Below are 22,185 nucleotides of genomic sequence, written 5' to 3'. Positions count from 1 at the left end.
CTATTTAAATGGTCAAAGTTCCTTGTATTTTGTTTCAAGTATTAACTACTCCAGATTTATTAGTAAATAATTTCTAATATTTAAGGTACAAGCTTAATAACATGAAGAGGAATATCCCATTGTCATGAAACACCTGCTTACAAAAATGAAAATGGATAGAAATATAGCTCAAATTTTCCTCCAGAAAAAAATAGCATATTTTCAACGCTGTCCATCAATATAACTAAAAAAAATGATCTATCATTTAATGTTAAAGAAGTCAAATCCAACCAGAAAGTTATTTCTATGCTTCAGAAATGGATGTGTTCTAGTCTTGCAGTACCAATACTTGTGAATTGCTAGGAGAACACAAGCAGAATCCAATATTTAAGATAGTGACAAGAGAGAAGTAAGTGAGCCATAAAACAACTACATGGATTGATGTAGGTAGAAAAAATTATCTTAAATTACATCTGGAAATAGCTTTTTTCTTTTTAGATTACTGAGATTTTTAGCATATTTTGATACTTTCATGTACACATAGCCATGCACATACATACCCAGATATATTATACATATATTTGCACAAAGGTACATATACATGTATACACATTTACATGCAATTGTTTATAAGGATACATGGATAATAATTTTTACATGAACTGTAGTTATCTGGAGTAACTTTGAGTAGGTGATGATGTGTTTACTTGACCAGAGGAGTCTATTGCATGGCAACTGTTAAAATCTCCATGACCCCCAAAATAAGTATTATACTCCCCTCACCAGACAGCTGTATGTCTCAAAAAAAAAAAAAAAATTCAGTCTTCAGTGATTTTCAAACATATGAATCCTAAAGTAGTTGAGGACTCAAACGACCCATCAGTATTCTTAACCATCGAAGTACACCCTTATTTTTAAAAGCACATACCCATTTACTGGGATATTTCCCCATTCTAGCAGAATCATAACAGTCTTACCTAGCTGACCATGTGCCCTTTAGCTCAAAATATCTGCCTTAAAGGTGCTCCATTATCAAATTGTTAGTATAGGAATATAAGTATATTTGCACAGCTGTGTGTGTAAGACCAAAGGCAGGTCTTGCCCCATAACTTGTTTCCAGCTGTGGGCAATAGTTTATGACAAAGCAAGAGTATAAATTTAATATATCGGTATGTCCAGTCACTATTAATGACAAATACTTTTACAGCATCATCAGAGTCTGTGAAGAAACATTTCCTTTTATTTGCTCTGAGTTTAGCATCTCCTTGTTTTAGCATATCCTGATTTCATATCATCTTCCTAATTCAGTATCATTATATATAAAGTCACAGTATATAAAATCAGGGTAGAAACGCATGGGAAGTTTCTCATACAAAGGATAGGAGACCATGTAAAGACATTTTAGTGAACTGTATAGTGAACTGTATAGTGAACTCAAGTCTCTGCTTTTTTTCTTTTTAGTGGTAAATTGTTCTGATCCCGGAATTCCTGCAAATTCTATAAGAGAAAGTAAAATTGAACATGGAAATTTCACGTATGGCACAGTGGTATTTTATGACTGTAATCCTGGATATTTTTTATTTGGTTCTTCAGTTTTAATTTGTCAACCAAATGGCCACTGGGACAAACCTCTACCTGAATGCATTAGTAAGTAGATAATGTGTATGCTTCTATAAGGAATGTGGACTAGACTAGGTATTATTTTACACATTTCCATCAGTCTCATGACAGCAATTAGAATAATATTTATATACATTTGTGTGTGTGCAGTAATGACGGAGGGTCTCAGTAGCAGCTGAAGTAGCACAGTACATAGCAAATAACATAGAAACCTTGGGAAATGCAGTAACCAAAACAATCATTTCTGAATGCTTCAGCACAATGATCCCTGATAGCAGGGATGGAAGGTCAAAACATATTCAATGAATTTGCCTCCATTGGCCACAAAGCTATAATCACATTGAAACTTAAAAGCTATAATACCCAGTTATCGATTTATGTCACTATAGAACATTCTGGACTTCTCTTGGGACAACAGCAAGATCAGACTATCTATGAAGACTGTAAGCAAATAGTAATGGCACTGTAAAGCACCAAAAGTGTCCTCTGGATCATGTCCTCAGAGTACCACACTACCAGGTGTAACTGAACATCATAGTCATATACAACCTATCCACTGAAGCAAGTGGATCAACACAAGGAGGTTGCTTTTCTGCCTTGTCATGAACTACATTTATCTGTGACATTTCTTAGGGTGTTAATTGGCTAGGAGAGATGGTTTTTCCAGTCCTCTACAAGTCTATGAAAAAGCTTTTGGTTTAGAATCAAAATTTCTCTCTGAGAAAGGCTGAAATTTTATTTTCTAGACATTTAAGAGAAAACAGGCTAAGGGTTCCTTATTCAGGAATCATGGACCAATATTTGCAATACTGTAGATATTGTAGAGGTTTCTCCAGTTCTGCTATTCCACCTCTGGGGAAAAAAAAAAAAAAAACACAAAACCACCAAACACAAAAAACCCCACACCACCAAAAAAAAAAACCCACAAAAAAACCCTGAAACTTTATTTCTTATTACTGTTAAAACCTTTAGTTTTGGAAGTTGTCCCTTTCTTTGGTGGGATAAACAGCTTGATTGTAAGCCACAGTTAAACTTATAACAAAGAGTCTAACAGTTTGACATTAGAATTTAAAGTAACATTACCATTCCAGAAAGATAAATATTACTTAATAGTAACATATCTCCAAAGAGAAAGAAATTCTAAAGGTAAAGGTGCAAAGATTTCTTCTTTCTATTTTGGCATTTTTATCTCTTAGTCTTCTTTCATAATTGTCACAAGTAATTTAATAATACAGGCTTCATTCTTGTTTTAAGCTGACCTTTGGGACTGAGTGCGATATGTACTTTTGTATAGGCATCCTCAACTTTATTTATGTACTTTATATAGAGGGGTCAAAGAATTCTAACCTAGGCACTATCCATGATATTCTGTAATCATAAAGCTACCCAAACTTATACTGATGCAGCTACTGAATATTTTTTGTAAGAGCCTTCCAACTTCTGGAGGAGTTTGCAAATTGTTTCCCATTTGGATATACACAGGCAGTCATTTAGTAGTCTGTACGTTTTTCCACTGTAAGAGCAATGGAAAAGAAGTGGAAAGCTTACTAGATGTTTTTCTTTGACCCAGGTTGTATTATTTCTTTGACCTAGCTGGATTTCAATCTCTCTCTAACTAGTCTCAGAGATCACACCTTTTTTTGAAATATTGCTAGACTAATGGAGAAGACACAAAGGTAACAAAGAAAAAGCTGTTCACCTGTAAAGTGACTCAATTCATTTGAAGCGTGTTGTAGCTAGAGTACTTCTAGCTACTATAAATCCTGTAAGAAGCAGAATTCTGCATTGGCCTGAACCATAATGCTCTTTGCATTCTCCCTTTGAATTAAGGACTTTCAGGGGCATATGCTACTTAGGGACACGTTGCTAGTAAAATATTTTAAATTTGAAATGTACTCAAAATGAAAGACATGTTTGGAAAATATACCTCAAAGAATTCCAGTGAACGTATCAGGTTTTTGTTTTGTGCTGCAAACTATTCTTAACTTAGTTCTGATAGGCACGCTCTGATTTGTTATTTTTAAGCTACTGAGATGTGAGTACACACAGTCCACACCTTAATAATAAGAAGTCTTCTACAGGTATGTCAGCCAGAAAAGGAAGGTCAAAGAAAGTGTAACCCCCAATAAACAAGACTGGCAAACTGGTAACAACAGATGAGAAGGCTGAGGTACTCAACATTTTGCCTCAGACTTCATTGGCAGCCTCTCTTCCCACACATCTCAAGTAGATGGACTACAATACAGGGACTGGGGGAGCAAAGTCCATCCCACTGTAAGAGAAGATCAGGTTCATAACCACCTGAGGAACCTGAATATACATAAGTCTATGGGACCTGATGAGATGCATCCCAGAGTCCAGAGGATCGGCTGATGTAGTTGCCAAGCCACTCTCCATGATATTTGAAAATTCATGGCACTCAGGTAAAGTCCATGGGGACTGGAAAAAAGGAAATATTACACCCATTTTTATAATATGTAGAAAGGAGGACCCTAGGAACTATTATCCTGTCAGCCTCACCTCTGTGCCAGGGAAGATCATAGAACAGATCCTCCTAGAAGCTATGCTAAGGCACATGGAGGACAAGGAGGTGTTTCAAGATGGCTTCACCAAGGGCAAGTCCTGCCTGACCAACCTAGTGGCCTTCTATGATGGAGTGACAACATCAATAAACAAGGGAAAAGCTATGGATGTCATCCCTCTGGACTTCTGTAAGGTCTTTCACACTGCCCCCACAACATTCTTCTCTCTAAATTGGGGCAATATGGATTTGGTGGGTGGACTGTTCAGTGGATGATGAATTGGCTGGATGGTCCCATCCAGAGGGTAGTGTTGATTTGTTGATGTCCAGATGGAGATAAGTGACAAGTGGTGTCTCTCAGGACAAATACTGTTTAAAAGTACTGGGACCAGTACTGTTTAATATCTTTATCAGTGACATAGACAGTGGGATTGAGTGCACTCTCAGCAAATTTGCAGATGACACCAAGCTGAGTGGTGCAACTGATTCGCTAGACAGAGGGACCTTAACAGGCTTGAGAATTTTACCCATGTGAACCTCATGAGGTTCAACAAGGCCAAGTGCAATGTCCTGCAACTGGTTTGGGGCAATCCCAAACATGGATACAGGCTGGAGGATGAATGGATTGAGAGCAGCCCTGTGGGGAAGGACTTGGGGATACTGGTGGATGAAAAGCTGGACATGAGGTAGCAATATGCTCTTGCAGCCCAGAAAGTCAACTGTACAGTGCACTGCATATAAAGAACTGCAACCAGCAAGTCGAGGGAGGTGGTTCTCCTCCTCTACTCTGCTCTCATGATACCCCTCCTGGAGTACTGCATCCAGCTCTGGAGTCCTCAGCACAAGAAGGACATGGACGTGTTGAAGTGGATCCATAGGAGGGCCACAAAAAAGATAAGAGTGCTGGAGCACCTCTACTATGAGGACAGGCTGAGAGAGTTGGGGTTATTCAGCCTGGAGAAGAGAAGGCTCCTGGGAGACCTTATTGAAGTCTTTCAGTACTTACAGGGGGCTTATAAGAAAGATGGGGACAGACCTTTTAGTAGGGCCTGCCGTGACAGGACAAGGAGTGATAGTTTTAAACAAAAAGAAGTTAGATTCAGAGTAGATGAAAGGAAGAAATATTTTATGATGAGGGTGGTAAAACACTGGAACATGTTTCCCAGAGAGGTGGTAGATGCCCCAACCCTGGAAACATTCAAGGTCAGGCTCTGAGCAACTTGATCTAGTTGAAGATGTCCCTGTTCATTGCAGTGGGGGGGTTGGACTAGGTGACCTCTAAAGGTCCCTTCCAACCCAAACTATTCCATGATTTTATGATTCTATAACAGAGAGGCAGAAAGGAAGAAATAGATGGAAATAAAATGGAGCATGAATTAACATTAAAAGAAAAAAAGAATATGATCAACCCTTCACATGAAATCACCACCTGAGAATATGAATATCAAATTAAATTTTGTAGAATGTATAATCAAGCTAATGTTAATGCTACATTACAGGTTGGTATAATTTTCTAAGTCAATTATTGGAATCCAGGACTTTTAGACATAAGTGTAAACATAAAAGAGAAGTATGTATAGGAAAGCCCAAAACTGAATGCTGTAAGATACTAGTATGATATCAACTTTTCCTTTATGACAACATCTGAAAAGGGCAAAAGAATCAAGCAAGAAAAATACAGACAATAAATACACTCTGAAAAATTGTGAATGTTTTTCACAAGAAGAAATAGTTTCATTTCATCGAAGCCTGCAGGAGAAGTATCACTTTTTATTAACAATGCTCTAAGCTTTTCTTCTCTACAATCATACATAATAGTAGATTTTATTTATAAGTAATTGATTAACAAATAACATGTTAACAGCGAATGCCCAGTTTGTAAAGTTGGCCATTCTGACCATTTTACTCAAAGTCCTGCAAGCCTATAAAATGGTCACCGGGGTCGGTGGCACTAGGTAGGAATCAAAGTCAATAAATCACATACCACATTCCTAAATCCTTTGTGGAATTGTCAGGAAGGTTCTGCACCTTGCAAGTTGGACCCCTAAGAGAACAGGTGTCATTGATCAGTATATGTATAAATGTAAAGCTCTTATGACTAAAAATAATCATCAGAGGAGGATGAATGATCACACATGACTTTGGTCATAGGTTGTATCGTACAAACATTGCACTGTTGTATACATCTGAAGTGCTAGGGAATTGAATATATCCTCAAGTCTGACCAGGCTTCTGACCTGGCTTTTTTTGATTAAAAAAACCTGCTGAAAATCTTACGGTACCAAAGATGAGGAAAATAATTTATAAAAACTACATACGTATGGTGGGGGCTGTTTTAGTACCCTAGTATTTGCAGCTATAATTTGTAGTATTCATGATGCATAAATACAAGTATCTTTGGCCAACATAAGCCATGGACAGTTGTAAGATAAAAAGAAATCAAACACGCAAGGCTAGATTAATTCTGTGAACAGAGGGAATTCAGTTTATTAATTTTGACTGTGCATTTCATGAACTTGGCATGTTTAGCTTGCTTTTAAATTAACTGCTTCCTCTGAATTCTTAAAAGTTCTCACTATTAATTCCACATGTGTTGGGGTTTGTTTTGCACATTTTTTATATGTGGTCTTAATCTTAAAAGACAGACTAGCTATTTCTTTTCAATGCACAACTTTTTTTTTTCATTACATACACTGTCAGAGTAGATAATGTTCGCCATAATGATGCGTCAGATCTTTTGTCATTTTACTTTAGTCTTCTGGAGTAGCTAGCTTCCTGTTGATCTAGCTAAGGTAGCTTCAATGTTATTTTATACAAGTTTCCAGTAGATAGGAGGCTGCTGGAATTATTTCAGTGGTGGTATCCTGTTTTTAGATCAGGTTTCTATCATTTAGCCTGTTTTTTATTCCTAAAAAAAATTTACTGGTTTGACCATTTCTATCAAGAGACATTTATAATAATTTTCTGTATAAGAGGCAACTAAAGGAAAAAAAAAATCATTCTAAATTTTCCCATTTTCTTTCCTGAGTTTTCATACTTCATGACATTTGAGCCAGTTAGCAAAATTAGGTGTGTGTAAACTAACTGTTGGATACCCTTATGTGCAATCTGTAAGTGGAAATCACAAAAATGTCAAGATTAAGGGTAATAAAAATTAATCGGAGTATGGAAATAACTAGCAATTATTGATCAAAGTTTACTCAGTAAACAACTGGTAAGGGGTTTATCCCTGATGATTTCTAAGATTGGGATCCCATAAAAATTCTATCCAATCTCTGTGTAATTAACATCAATGGATGATGCCTAGGAATATGTTAAAATATGTAAACAAATATTTTATTTATGCAACACAATATTTTAAGTAAGCAAAACCATGAATACGAGAATAGTATATAATCATTAAGGTTCATAGCAAATTTTAGCAAAGAATTATCTTGTGTATAAACCTACTAGTCTTTATGACCAATGATTTGGGACCAGTGGATAAGAGATTAAGGTCTTCATATCCTCTAACTCAGCAGTGACTTTGGCAGATACTGTCTTCCTGTATTCTTTCTCTGAAGAGTGTGTGTGTATGTGTTCATGCCATAAACATCAAGTTAGTGAATGAGTGTCTTTGGACATCAATATCTATATCTAAAATACCCTTTTGACATCTCCAAACATTTGTTTCACAGTTTTTTGGTCTGTAATATATTTTGCATTTCTATTCACTTAATATGCCCCCCCTTCCCCAACCCTAAAAAGGTCAGCCTCTTCACAAAGCTTATGTATGGAGTTATGAAAATGATAACTACAAACTGTTTGATCAGTGATAATAACGTTTTTTTATCTCCAATAATTATGCATTGTAGTGATTGACTGTGGCCATCCTGGCATTCCTCCTAACGCGGTCCTGTCTGGAGATAAATATACGTTTGGGTCTACTGTTCATTATACCTGCACAGGTAGACGATCGCTGTTAGGGCAATCATCTCGTACGTGTCAGTTAAATGGACACTGGAGTGGATCCCTTCCTCATTGCTCAGGTAATATTTTTTATTTAATGAGTGTTCCCTGAAGTTGTTTTGAATTTATTTTGATTTTATCAGAAGGGCATTTTAAAATCTGGAAATTCATGTATAAATCTGAAGTACTATCTCAGTAGAAGTAAAAAAAGCAAAATGAAGATGAATAAAAACTGTTAGCAAGAAAATAATTTGGGAGAAGTAAGCTTTCTCTGTGACATTTAATATGAATAGGAAATTGCACATTCAATAGGATGTTAAAAGAACCAGTTTGATTTGAAAATATTTTCCATGTGACTTCTGGGAGGAGTATTAGTTTCTCTTCAAGATTATTTTTCTTTTTTTTTTAACTTGCAAAATATCTACTGATTTGATGACACCTCATGTATATCATTGATGCGTCTTTATAGTAAGGCCAAGTGGGCTTCATATAATTTCAAACTAGGATGCTCAGTTTATGAGGGAACATATCTAATCCTTGTATTATATTAGCCACCACGGAAGTCGAGATGTGTTTTTTGAACAACTTAATGCTTAGGAATGTTCTATTTCACAACTTTAGTTTGATTCACTTTAACAGCAGTGATCAAGTAAAAAACAGAAATACAAGTCACACATTAATTTGGGATATGGCTAAATCCCATTTCTCATCTTAAAGTATGTAAACACAGATTGTGATAAAGGTTAATCATGGTGTCAGTTTTAATTCTCAAAAAATATTGGGGGGAGGTTCTTCCTTGTCATCCTCTTGTTTCCATTATATAGTTTAAAGAAAATAGTGGGGTTTTGGACTTTATTCAGACCTCTGTAATTCAGAGTACATAGGTATATTCAAAGGCAGAAAATAGGAAGAAAATAAGTGACACCTTTTTTTCTTGGGTTACAGGTATGCCAAAACAAGAGGTGAAAAATAACTGATAAGCAAATCTGACAGTACTGCTATACCAGTTTTACACTAAAAATCTGAGGTTCTTTACAGCCTCAGTAAATCATAGCGTCAAAGAATTGTTTGGGTCAGAAGGGACCTTTAAAAATCATCTAGTCCAACAGCCATGGGCAGGGACTAGAATCACAGAATCATAGAATGTTTTGGGTTGGAAGGAACTTCCAAAGATCATCTAGTCCAACCCCCCTGCAGTGAGCAGGGACATCTTCAAGTAGATCAGGTTGCTCAGAGACCTGTCCAACCTGACATTGAACACTTCCAGGTATGGGGCATCCACAAGTCTGGGCAACCTGTTCTAGCATCTCACCACACCAATCATAAAAAATGTATTCCTTATATCCAATCTAAACCTACCCTCCTTCAGTTTAAAACTGTTGCCCCTCGTCCTGTCACTACAGGCCTTGATAAAAAGTCTCTCCATCTTTTTTATATATTTTATATATTGAAATGCTGCAATAAGGTCTCCCAGGAGTCTTCCCTTCTCCAGGCCGAACAGCCCCAAGTCTCTCAGCCTTTTTGCATAGGAGAGGTATTCCAGCCCTCTGATAATTTTTGTGACTTTCCTGTGGACCTGCTCTAACAGGTCCATGTCCTTCTTCCACTGGGGATCCCAGAACTGGATAAAGTACTCCACGTGGGGTCTCACATATTCCAATCCGGTTTTTATCCCTCTTACCTTCATCTCTTTAGTGTATTCAGGTATAAACCAATAATGTCAGCTACAGTTTCAGAATATGCGTGTTTTTACAGCCCATGGCACAGAAATAATTAAAAATTAATAACAAATATTAAAATAGTGCTTCTTGGTTAAAATTCCAAAGGGTTTGAAGACTTTTTCAGTATCTGAACTTTCCTCTGCAAACTTTTAGGAAGTGGCTGCAGACAAGGACAATCTAAATGTTATTATCTTGCTCTATGAGTCCCTTTTCTTTCAATAATCTCCAATTACAACCTAAACTGTGACAGAAACTAGAAAATGTGAACACCTAATTTAATCCCTTAACTTTCTACCAATAAAATCAGAGGGAAATTTGCCACAATGGGAACAAAGGTCAAGTTCTTATGCCCTGTGATATTTAGAGCAATGCACCAGAAATCAAAGCTTAATGTAAAATAATATTAATTAATAAAGAATGATATATTTATGTGAATTGCAAATTCAAACTAGATCAATAAAAAATGTTTTAACAGCTTGTTTTGGGCAAAAAATCCTCTTTAGATAAACTCTAAGGCTACTTATTGTAGTTTTCCATAGTATTCATAAGGAAAAAAAAGTAAAACTAATTTGTGAAATAAAAAAATATATTAGAGATACAAAAAATACAAGTAATATAAATAGTAAGCCTGAAAATGTACATGAAAATATCAAAGAAACCTTAATGAAGAGTATTCTATGATCGTCCTGCTATTAAATTATGTAAGTGTTCAAGTATCTCGGAATAACATTTATTAAGTGAGATACATGAATATCCTTTTTATTCTAATGATAATTTTTGTAGCCACAGGTAAGAAACTTTAATCAGAGGTAATGAATTTTTCTTAGTACATGAAGAAACATTTATTTGACATAGATTTAAATGTTAATCATAACAAATCGAATTGTGACAGAATAAAAACTGTTATTTCCAGTAGCTGTACTGTACCAAGCTATAATTCTAGCTTAGAACAACGTTGAGAATTTGTTTTCAAATTGTATTGAGAGTTTATTTTCAAACTGTATATCTGAAATGCTTTCCCATTTTAAAATAATTTGCAGTTTACCATACAGAATTTCTATATTTTTTCTTTAAAAAATGTGAAATCATTAGCTTTCACTATCAGCCTTGATAACTGGATTTCTTCATTTTAATGCATGTTAAAGCCTTAACCTTTTTACTTTTTTGTTGATGATATTAGTAAAAAATAACATAGAATGTTCGACTGAAAAAGGATACAGCATGCTTCTGTATGGAAGAGAATTAAAACAGAAAATGCTACATCAGCGAACCTAAAGCAAACAGATTTTACCACAGCATTCCTAAGACAGTTTCCTTTTTGTCACATGACACTTTACATTTCACATCCTAGAGCTAGAAGGAATTGTCATGTCCCATCGGTATCTATTGGCATACAGAAACACAGCTTTCAGTCATCACATGAATATCACCTGGAGTCAGAAACCTGCAACAACTTAGCATTCCTCATAAGTGTAGCAATGGTTGTGTAGTTAACTTAAGTGGTCTGAATGGCCTCCTTTTTACTAAGATTAAATACCAGTTGAGAATTTGTTACACATGTGGTTGAAGGATGGTTCATAACTGACTGTGATTTTCACTTTGTTGAATATCTGCATGAGGTAATAAAAATATGTTCTGTTATGATATCATTGATTATATCACCATCACTTCCTGATGTGATTAGTAATTTAGAAAAATTATTTCCGTAACTTTCAGTCAAAAGAGCTGGTGGTTAACTTCCCTAAGATCAAAAAAGTAATATTTCAAGGTAATAATTAGGCATAAGGAAAGAACACATGATTTCATTTACAAGAGGAATATGTAATTTATACTTGGCATAGCAAAAAGCCTACTTTCATTTCTATACCATAAAATTATTTTAGGAATAATGCGAAGTAACTTGCAGAAAACAGCTGTTACTGTAGAGACTTTACAAGTATGGAATAATTAATAGGCCCCGTCCCAAACTCTTCATAGTCTAAATAAATAATACTGGAAAATGTAAGATATATATTCCTAAAATCACAAAAATAGTCTTCATCTAGGACATCTTTAAGTTATTGTAAAAATATGTAGAAGACTATTTTCAAACTACAGGGTTGTTAAGTCATCTAAACAGCTTGGACATTAAGTATTTTAAAAACTTATAAAATTATTTTACTTACTATAATTTAGACCTATTTACAATTTCTTTTTAAACAGAGCTGGCAGGCTCCTTTACTGATCTGTGTCACATAATGAAATGGATAAACAGAGAAGGGCCTAAACTTCTCAGTCTGTGATTTTGAACCAGTCAGCTAGCTCTTATACTTACTTGAGCTAATTCATTATTTCTGAAAATGTTTAAATACATAGGACCATGTACTTTTTTCTCATACATGCTTTAAAAGTTCACAATGTGATAGGCATGACTACATTAGCTTGTTTGGTTATTCTCAAACAAAAAGTGTCAGTCTAAGCTTGGTTAACTTAAGTAATGATAAAATTGGCTCCTAAATTAGTGAGAGTCGTTCATAATTAGCCAGTTTGTCAGCTGCTTCAGCAAGGTGTTGGATAGGTAGTATGAGCTGCCAGGTTTGTTCTCTTTTTGCATTTCCAAGTGAAGTTCTGCCCTTTTCTCTAACTCTCCAGATGTGCCTTCAGCCTGAGGCTTCATAACTGCATTATCTCTTCCCACAAGCCTATAGTTGTGCAGATCAGCTCTGTGAGGTGCTCAGTTATATTGTTTTTCAATGAATTCATGGGGAAAGAAGGAGTCATGGCTTATATGAAAGGAAATAGCTTCATAATTGATCAAACTATAGTCAGCTTCTTGGACATGTCAGACTCAAGTATTTGTTCATACACCATAATTCTCAAAGCAAAGTAAGCTAGTTCTACTCTTCTTCCTTTCACTCTTCAGTTCTGTACATGCTTTTCTTAGTAAAGAGATGCGTCCAACCAGTCACTCTGACAGTATAGTTTACACACATGCAGTGCCAACCAAGGCAAGGGAAGCTCTCTTTTTCTCTGCATCTACAGCTCCAGGGTCCTAACTTCCCATAGAGCCCTATTATTATTAAGCTTAAATGGCAGTAATAAGATAATTTCTTACATAGAAGTAGTAAACAAAGGTGTCTGCTCCAAGTATCCAGAAGACCAAAAGTGACAAATTCACTATTTGCTTGTTAGGGGCAAACAAGAATATTATCCTTAAGATCAGGACCTTGGTTTTCCTCAGAAGTCCTTATTTTAAATGAAAAATGGCCACGGTATTTCTGTTCTGTACTTATATAAAACAAAATTATTTGAGAATCAAGTAGTTTTGTACTTGCAGGGACTCAAGTCCACCAAGATATATGGGTATTTTGTCTAAAAAATTATTTATAAATCCATAGAAACATATTTTAAATGCAGTATCATAATAGCATTTCACATTTGTTTTAATGTTTGCGCTGTAAATTCTAGGTGATACAGCTGGTTCTTGCGGTGATCCAGGTATCCCAGGTCATGGGTCTAGGGAAGAAAACAATTTTAAAATTAAAAGCACGGTACATTTCAGCTGTGATGTTGGATATATCCTCCATGGCTCAGAAGAAAGGACATGTACAGCAAATGGAAGTTGGACAGGAAGACAACCTGAATGCAAAGGTAAATCAAAGAAGATCCGCTCTACATTTAAATGTTTTGTTAAAAATGCTAAACAGAAAACCAATTTTACATTGCCAGTTTTATGTTGTGAATGGTATACAGTTGATTTTGGACTGACCATTAAATTTTTTAAATAATTTTTTACACCATAGCAATGACATGGTATCAGATGACAAATTTGAAATAAGTCCCTGGCACCCATGAAATGCATGTTTTCAAAGTTTTGAGAAAAAAATATACTGAACTGTTTATTTCTTCTCAATCTTTTGTCAGCATCAACTATATGTGTTATCCAGTACAAAAAACTAAACAGAAAAGGAAATAGATAAGGCCTCTAGGGCTCAGTTTTTGCTGAAAGATTTTATCCATTAAAAATCTTGCCATCACCTGATCTTTAATTGCAACCATTATATATCTGAATTTCAGAGGAAAGAGCTGAGTTTTAGGATTTCATTAGATACATATATGTCATAAATGATTGGCTTAATAATTTTATTTACTAATACTGATGACATTATTATTTCTCAATAGAAAATGAAATGCTAAAACAAGTTTGTTTGGAAAAAATTATTCTTGAAATTTCAAGCTAGCTGTATTGTCTTAAAAGAAAGCTCTAACAGGATATTTATGGAGAATCACTTATTACCTTGTTTATCTTGATTCAAAAATAGGAAATAATTCCCAACAGATTCTTCTTCAAAGAAAAGCTTGCTGAAAAGCAGAAAATAATTTGAGAATCTGTACTCTTCCATTTTATCACTGTTAAGTCCGTTATCTATATGAAAGTCATGTCATTTTAAAAACTAATTTCACAAGCTGGTTTTGTAATATCCTTTCTACTGAATGATTGCCATCCTGAAACAACATAAATATATATATGTATTTCTATGTTGTTATCTGAAGGGATATTCTTAGCCCAACTCAGCTTTCTGCTATTCTTCTTTGATCTTATCTGTTACAGAAATTAATTACCCCTTTTTATATTTTAAGACACTTTCAGTGTTATTTTTCCCCCTAAAAATCTCTTTCAATGATGAGTCTTATCCACTGATATATATATATAAGTGTGTGTAATGCACACACAGGTATATTGTTCTAGTTTAGGTCATATAGGTTAGATGTGTATACGTAATCACATAAGAAAGACACATTAAAATTCCAAAGTTGAACACTGAAGAACTGGGAAACATCAGGATTACACCGGCCTGTGAAATAATAGTTTCACTCTATCACGTGCTTTGACTTACGTAGGAAACATACTTTGGTGATGCTATAAATGCATACGTACTATAGATTCAAATTAAATCTACAATCATAATTGTAGATCAGGCATTTTCTTATCATTGTGAGTTTGTCTTTGCAGCTACACTAGCTTTCCTTCAATGCAGATTTTAAAGCTAAATTAGTAGTCTGTGTTTCCCTACCTACAATAGGATAAAATAAATAATTTTGCAAACAGCTATTTACTGCACAACATGCCTCGTCAATAAGTGGTAAAACATTTTTCAGGATAACAGCATGGATTTCTACCACATAACACTACTGCCAGCAAGATTGTCCTTAGACTTTACTATTTCAAAAATAATATTTACTACATTTTAAAAATATTTAACATCTTGCTTTATAGCTGTGCAGTGTGGTAATCCAGGAACAACTGCCAATGGAAAAGTATTTCGAATTGATGGAACTACGTTCTCTAATTCAGTAATTTATTCATGCATGGAAGGATACATACTTTCTGGATCATCTGTAAGACAATGTACTGCCAATGGAACATGGTCTGGATCCTTGCCAAATTGCACAAGTAAGACATATCTGTAGTGAATAGTCTTTGGTTTTGCCTCCTCTGAAAGACAATAATGTGAAGTATTGAAGTTGGATGCAAATAAATTAAGTCCTCAGCTTTTTCTTGCACTACTTCATACATAATTTTGTACATGAAACACTGAAAAAATATAGCACTATGAGATGAAATGTATATTTTTTTAAAGTCAGACTTAGAACAGTAAAAGATGTAGACTGCTGTTACAGTTTAGAGGAATTGTATGGTTACATGATCTACCTATTTTAATTCTTTCCTAGTATATATTTTTAATCTTTTTTATGTTTTGTGATATGTCATATTCAGACATTATTCATTTAATTGCTTTTCTTCATCATGGAGACTTAGCAGTATAATAGTCTGGTCTTCCAGAGGGCAGAAAATAAAAACCTTGAAATGAACGCCTAAGAATTCTATTTGTAGTGACTCTAAGGTCAAAACTGTTGTCCCCCTCTCACATAACATCTTCTGTTTGGCCTTTTCATTAACCTTATGCTTGATTTGGTTCCTCAGCTAACAGAAACTATTTCAGCTTCTCTCACATTCACAGTAAACATTTTGCAACACTTTATTTTCAAGCCCATCTGTTCCTGCTTTATTACATTTCCTAGCTTGCCTTCTAGTAACAATTATGAAAATTTTACCTTTATGTGACACATGAGACTGCTTATTGTTTTGAGGAAACATATCCTCATCAGAGGTATAGCAAACTGTTGTTTAAATTTTGAACTAATACCCTAGTTTTTGTAGAGTTCGCTACTTTACACATTTATAGCAACCCAAATAGAGGCCAAAAGTAAAATGATATAGAAAACTTCTCTTTCTGGTGAAAGCACCCAGTGTTTTTGTTTATTTATCATTTTCCAAGTTCTAATGAGAACCAGATCTATTGTACCAAGGATAAAGGTGTTTTGTGATGGTAATTGCATCTATACTTTTTTCTTGTATTTTAGAATGATATTTAGCTGAAGTACATGCTAGAACAACCTTCTGAAAAAAAACTGCTCAGGTAGAAACTTGGCATTTTTCCTTAAAACCTAGAAAAATGTCTTAACAGAGACAGTATCCTAATAAAACAGAGTCATTGTGAAGATTGTATGTAATAGAAAAAATATTATTGCTATGATCAATATATAAATATTTTAACTTTGTTATACAATAAATCTATTGACATCCCTAATACACAGTTCTCTCTGTTATGATTACACATCTAAAAATTATATCCCCTTATATGTTCATTCCAGTGATTATGGTATTTAGGGGTTTTTAGTTTAATGCATATTCCCTGGAATGATCAGAATATGAAAAGAACAATTGAATGAAAATCTTACCAAAAAAAGGTATGAAATCAGAATCTCAGCCTGATTCCTTTCTGCCTTTTTGATCATTCCTGACCATTAACTAATTCCTGAAGGGGTGCAGAAGTGCTACTAGGTGCTACAACTTGTATCTAAACTGATACAGGTACTAGCAGCAGCTCTAAAAAATCCAGAAATTGAGAGGAATTTTGCTGCACTGCAGAATGGCTGAGGTTGGCAGTGACCTCTGGAGATTATCTCATCCAACCCCTCTGCTCATAGCAGGATTAGATAGAGCAGGTTGCTGTTTCCAGTCTGTGTCCCTTTCTACAGACCTTTGATTCTACAGTTCCCTAGCACATCTAAATATAAATTTTAAAATACATTAAAGTTCATCACACTTAACTTGCTATGTTCTCTGTCTTTCAATTTAGAATTTAAACTGATAAGTAACAAGACTTAATGGACAATATTAGCTAAATAGCTAGTTAGCAGATCATGAGTTAACAATCTCCTCTCTTTCTCCTGACAGTTTTATCTCTAGGTCTATAAAACATACCTGAAGAAGATTATCTATAGTAAGGGAACAATTTTATCATAATGATTACAAAGTGTATACAAAGCAGTAGAACTGGCAGTGCCAAAAGACTTTGTTGAAAGGGCAGGTTTTATTTAATTTTTTGCACCTGTCCCTACCTTGCTCTTGTGGTTTAACCCCAGTAAGCAGCTAAGCACCACACATCCGCTTGCTCACTTACTCCCCCACAGTGGGATGGGGAAGAGAATTGGAAGGGTACTAGTGCAAAAACTTGTGGGTTGAGTTAAAGGCAATCTAATAGGTGAAACAAAAGCTGTGCAGAGAAGCAAAGCAAAACAAGGAATTAATTCACTACTTCCCATTGTCAGGCAGGTATTTGGCCATCTCCAGGAAAGTGGGTCTCCATCACGCATACCGGTTCCTTGGGAAGACAAACACCATAACTCCGAATGTCCCCGCTTCTGCAGCTTTTATTGCTGAGCACAATGACATAAGGTGTGGAATATCCCTTTGGTCAGTTTGAGTCAGCTGTCCCATCTGTGTCCCCTCCCAACACCTGTAGCACCCCCACCCTACTTGCTGGCAGGACAGCATGAGAAACAGAGAAGGCCTTGGTGCTGTGCAAGCACCATTCAGCAATGACTGAAATATTGCTATGTTACCAGCACTTTCATCACAAATCCACAACACCATACAAGCTACTATGAAGAAAATTAACTCTATCCCAGCCAAAACCAATACACATGTTCTCCATTTTTTACTATGACAAGATTTCCCAAAATTTGCTTATTGCCTGTTCAAGTCGTGGACCCTCATGGAATCATTGTTGGTTTCCAGAACAGCTTAGGTAAACACCTGTCCCGAGTGGCTGTCATGGGTGACACAAAGTAAACAGCAGTCTACAGTGGATCTGGATGCTGGTGTACATTTAAGAACCACACAGTTTAGAGATTTTACTTGCCTTATTATCTCACACTTCCTTGCTCCCTCTCAGGGTTACATTAGGGTAGTTCTCTGCTGTCCTGGGAAAGGTGGGTTCAAAGTCCCATACGTTTGTACTATGCCTCTGCTCATATGAAACTCAGGTGTTATCAGTCAGGGTCATCCCCTAATATTTGTCGCCACACATCTCCTTTTCTAGGATCTTCCACAATTCCAGGTTCTTTTCTCCAGACAAGACCTTGACCTACTTTCGGGCCCACAACACTACTCTAAGGAACACATAGCACGTATCAGTGTCCTAATTGGTGATTCTGTCTCATGTCCCTTTTAATAGGAAGATTCAGGATATGCCACTTTTGTTTACTCCAGGTGGTGTCAAAATTTACAGCCAGCCCGTACTTATTACAGCTACTAAGTAATGGGCTACTTCTTGTGTATCATTGAAAATCCTATTTTTCAGAGCTAACACTATAAGAAGAGGATAGTACAGATATTCTTATGCCCCTTTATATGCTGGGAGCCCTGGGAAGTGTAGTGTCAAACAAGCCTCTGACCCACTTGCAGCATGCCATTCAGACCTTGTCCATAGCAAAGATTCTCCCCTTTCAGTTGTTCAAACTATTATACAATTTTCTTACAAGGAAAATCTCTATCATTTCTACAGTCAGAAACAATGTTCTCATGAGAACTTCTTGCTAGATAAAAAGCAAGAACATGCAGCTGGCGTAATCGTTGATACCGAATGGGAGCTGCCTGCAGCTGCTCTGTTGAAATGAGCTGGCTGAGATTGTGCCCTGGCCAAGGGATCTGGGTGGCACAGCACAGGTCTGAATGCCATGCTGGATGTGCAACATAGTGCAGCACAGGACTGGGGCTTCTCAGGTTAACCCACTTCCATGAACTGTTCTAATGTTACAACACAGTAATATGAAGAATGACTTCCCCCCTCCCCCCCCAAGTCTCCTCTTTCATGCAACTCTCTTTGTTATAGTAAGATAAAGACTAGTAAGTACAGAAGGGCAAAAACACATGAAAGAAAATCAGGTCTGGGTTTGTTTGGTTTGGTTGTTTGGTTTGGTTTTGTGGTTTTGTTTTGTTTTGTTTTGTTTTTTAAATATGGCTTAAAATGTTAATGATAGGAAGGTAGGGATTTTGAGAAGGTAGAACAATCTAGAGATCTGCTAAAGCCATGGTGGCTCTTGCTGTATAATGGATCGATGTGAAAGAGTCAGAAGCAGGAAAAGGTACAATCATTACAGTAACTGTAACAGTGGAAGAAGCAAAAAGTTTGTACTGATGACCAGAAGAAAGAAATGGAGATTGCAAAGAAAATGAATGAAAACGCTGAGAACAAGGTTTTAGTTGGATTTAAATAAACAATGAAAATAGTTTTCAATGGTATAAAATAAATGGATTGTTTGTGCAGCTGTCTGATCATATATGGTTTATGGTGTTTGCATGTTCTTAAATTCATAAGGTAATGATTTGAAATATTCTTCATACAGGAAAATCTAAAAAGGCGAAACAAGGATTAGGGAAAAATGATAAAAGCATAAGCGTTTGTCAAAACAATAGTATACTTGGAAAAATATCAAGGATTATTTTAGTTGAATTTGCAACATTAAGGATAGTAAATGGAAAATGTCAAATAAAGAAAGAACATGTACAGTATATGAATATACTTCTGTAACTAAAAGAAACAGTTCTGTCCTTCACAGCTCTATGTTTTTTGAAGAATGACAGAGAAAAACCTATGACTTTTAAATTAAAAAAAAAAATAATTAAAATTACTGCTTTACTAGGTAAAATAAAATGCACTGATCTCCAATTTTATTTATCACTGCATTAACTGCCTTTAGACTAAACCAGATAACCCTGTGGTATATTTCACAGTCTCTTCTGTATCCACAGAGAGTGATTGTGTGGGACTTTTTTTTTTAAAGATTTGATACAAGCAGTTTAATTAGTATCTGCTCCTCAGACTGTGATAAACTGTAGAGCAGGTATACTATACACCACGGATTCTCAATTCCCCAATTATTTAGATCAAGGGACCTGGACAGAATACACTACAAACATGTAGTCATGGGTTTTCTGATTTTTGAGACAGGGATACAGAAAGGGGGCCATTCACATTGGTCATGCTTTGGCATTGAGTTGGAAGTGGCCAGGATGTGTTTTATGCCCAGGAAACTGCCTCCCACAGTTTTCCAGAAGAGATAAAAATAGTGTAGGGGGATTCTCAAGTTACAGTAAGATAAACTAAAACACACGGGTGCTGTATTTTGTATGAACTATAATTTTTCCCCAGAGTTCGGGTTGGTTTGTGGGGTTGGTGGTATTGTTGTTGTTGTTTTGTGGGGTTTTTTGTTTGGTTTGTTGGTTAGTTTGGTTTTTTTTTTTTCCTGAAAGCAACAGCTTTTGATCATTGTCACTAGGGTTCTCAAGATTTCTTACCCTGAAAATTATTCCAGAAATTGATAGATCCAATTGACCAGATCTGAGAGAAACTAACCTATTTTGCCATTATTCTCGGATTATAATGATATAACTCTTTACTAACTCCTTATGAATAGTTAATCTCATTAAGATATTAAATTATGTCCTGAGACTAGAAGTGACAAGAGGCTTTACAACCACTCCCACTAATTGAAGTAATATAGGCCTAATTTTGGCATAAGCCATGGCCCATGTTTGGGGGTTGCCTGAACATTCTCATCTGTTTATGTACATAGTAAGCATCTGAGCATTTACAAAGTGGGAGCTTTTTGCAGTCATGTATTTTAAATTTCCCAGACTATGTTTCCTTTCAGGATGTACCCATGGAAAAGTAAACTTAGCAGTAGATATCTACTTCTTTAATAAAGAAACTGGTTTAAAAATGAACTGATAGGAAAATCGGAGGGTATCAAAGGGTGGCAGTGACATATGGATTATTTCTTGTTTTTTTTCATTTTATAATCTTGAAATTTTACTGATCAAAATTGTAGATTTCATTACTTCTACTGTTGAACAGATGTACTGATGTTCTCTAAATATAACTGCTATATAGCTCCACTTGTTTTTGGCAGCTAATTCAGATTACATATATGTTTATATTCTCTTTATGGAGATAAGATTTATGATACCTTTTCTTCTCCTTTTTTCCTCAATAAACTCCTAGTTTTGCCCTATGTTTGCCCCCTCATATATAAATAAATCACATTTAGGTTTTAAAATCTGTTCCTCAAATATTTACTTGCAGTTATCAGTTGTGGAGATCCAGGAGTCCCAGCCAATGGCATGAGATATGGTGATGATTATGTTGTTGGACAAAATGTTACTTATATGTGCCAACCTGGTTATACAATGGAATCAAATAACTCTTTAATTCGCACTTGTACTAGCAATGGCACGTGGAGTGGAGTAATCCCTACATGCAAAGGTACAGCGTTTATTTTGATTGTCAGCTATTTCTTCTATGACATTTATATCCACTGTTTATTGTAATGACTCAGCCAAATATTTCCACTGAAATTAAAACTTACTGTTAGTATGAATGCACTGAACTAATTTTTTGGCTGCAGGAGCGGTGACTTCATCCTTTGCTTCTTTTCCTTTTTATGTTTCATATCAGCACAGTATGTTGAACTGTTTTTTGTAGCTTTATAGACATTTTATTACTTTGCTGTTAAACTGAATTAGCCAACATAAAATGATGGTTTAGATTTGTTTGTTAAGTTTAACATGTCATACCATAAAAAGACCTTATACATGTTCCTGTCTTTTATAAAAAGACCATTTAAGCACAATAGACACCTTTGGGAAAGGTCTGCATATATACAACTGAACTTTGGCAAAGGCAAATTGTTTTGGGTTACCCTGTCCATAATACTAAGATCTTTCTCTGATCCCTCCTTCATTAGACATGCATCTTTGAACATCACTGTGCTGTATTGACACACTCAGCAAAAAGACTAAATCCTTCTGGCAAATTTCCTAATAAAATTTTTCTGCTTCCTGTTATTTTGTCTACTTTGAAAACTAAAAGGATTAATCCCAAGATCTTTCTTTTCTCTCTTTTACTAATTGAATTCCTGATTTTTCTGTTTTATTGGAATTTTGCAATTTTTCATCAAAACAGATCAAATAAATTTCAGTTCTCCACCCCATCTACAATTAATTTC

General features: G+C 35.5%; 1 protein-coding gene across 1 annotated transcript in view; it reads left to right on the top strand.

Moving 5' to 3' along the window:
• The window catches only part of CSMD3 (CUB and Sushi multiple domains 3), a 614,053-nt gene that overhangs the window by 548,017 nt on the left and 43,851 nt on the right, over positions 1-22,185 (top strand). The window contains exons 56-60 of the mRNA XM_075085810.1: positions 1,441-1,626; positions 7,975-8,148; positions 13,237-13,419; positions 15,047-15,223; positions 21,264-21,443. Coding sequence (XP_074941911.1) covers positions 1,441-1,626; positions 7,975-8,148; positions 13,237-13,419; positions 15,047-15,223; positions 21,264-21,443 — 900 coding nt within the window. The remainder of the gene's footprint in view (positions 1-1,440; positions 1,627-7,974; positions 8,149-13,236; positions 13,420-15,046; positions 15,224-21,263; positions 21,444-22,185) is intronic.

Source organism: Phalacrocorax aristotelis, chromosome 2, assembly GCF_949628215.1.
Source record: "Phalacrocorax aristotelis chromosome 2, bGulAri2.1, whole genome shotgun sequence".
In the NCBI taxonomy this organism is placed as follows: Eukaryota; Metazoa; Chordata; class Aves; order Suliformes; family Phalacrocoracidae; genus Phalacrocorax; species Phalacrocorax aristotelis.
Note: the sequence above shows the minus strand (reverse complement) of the source record. Positions and strands in the feature narration are given on the sequence as shown.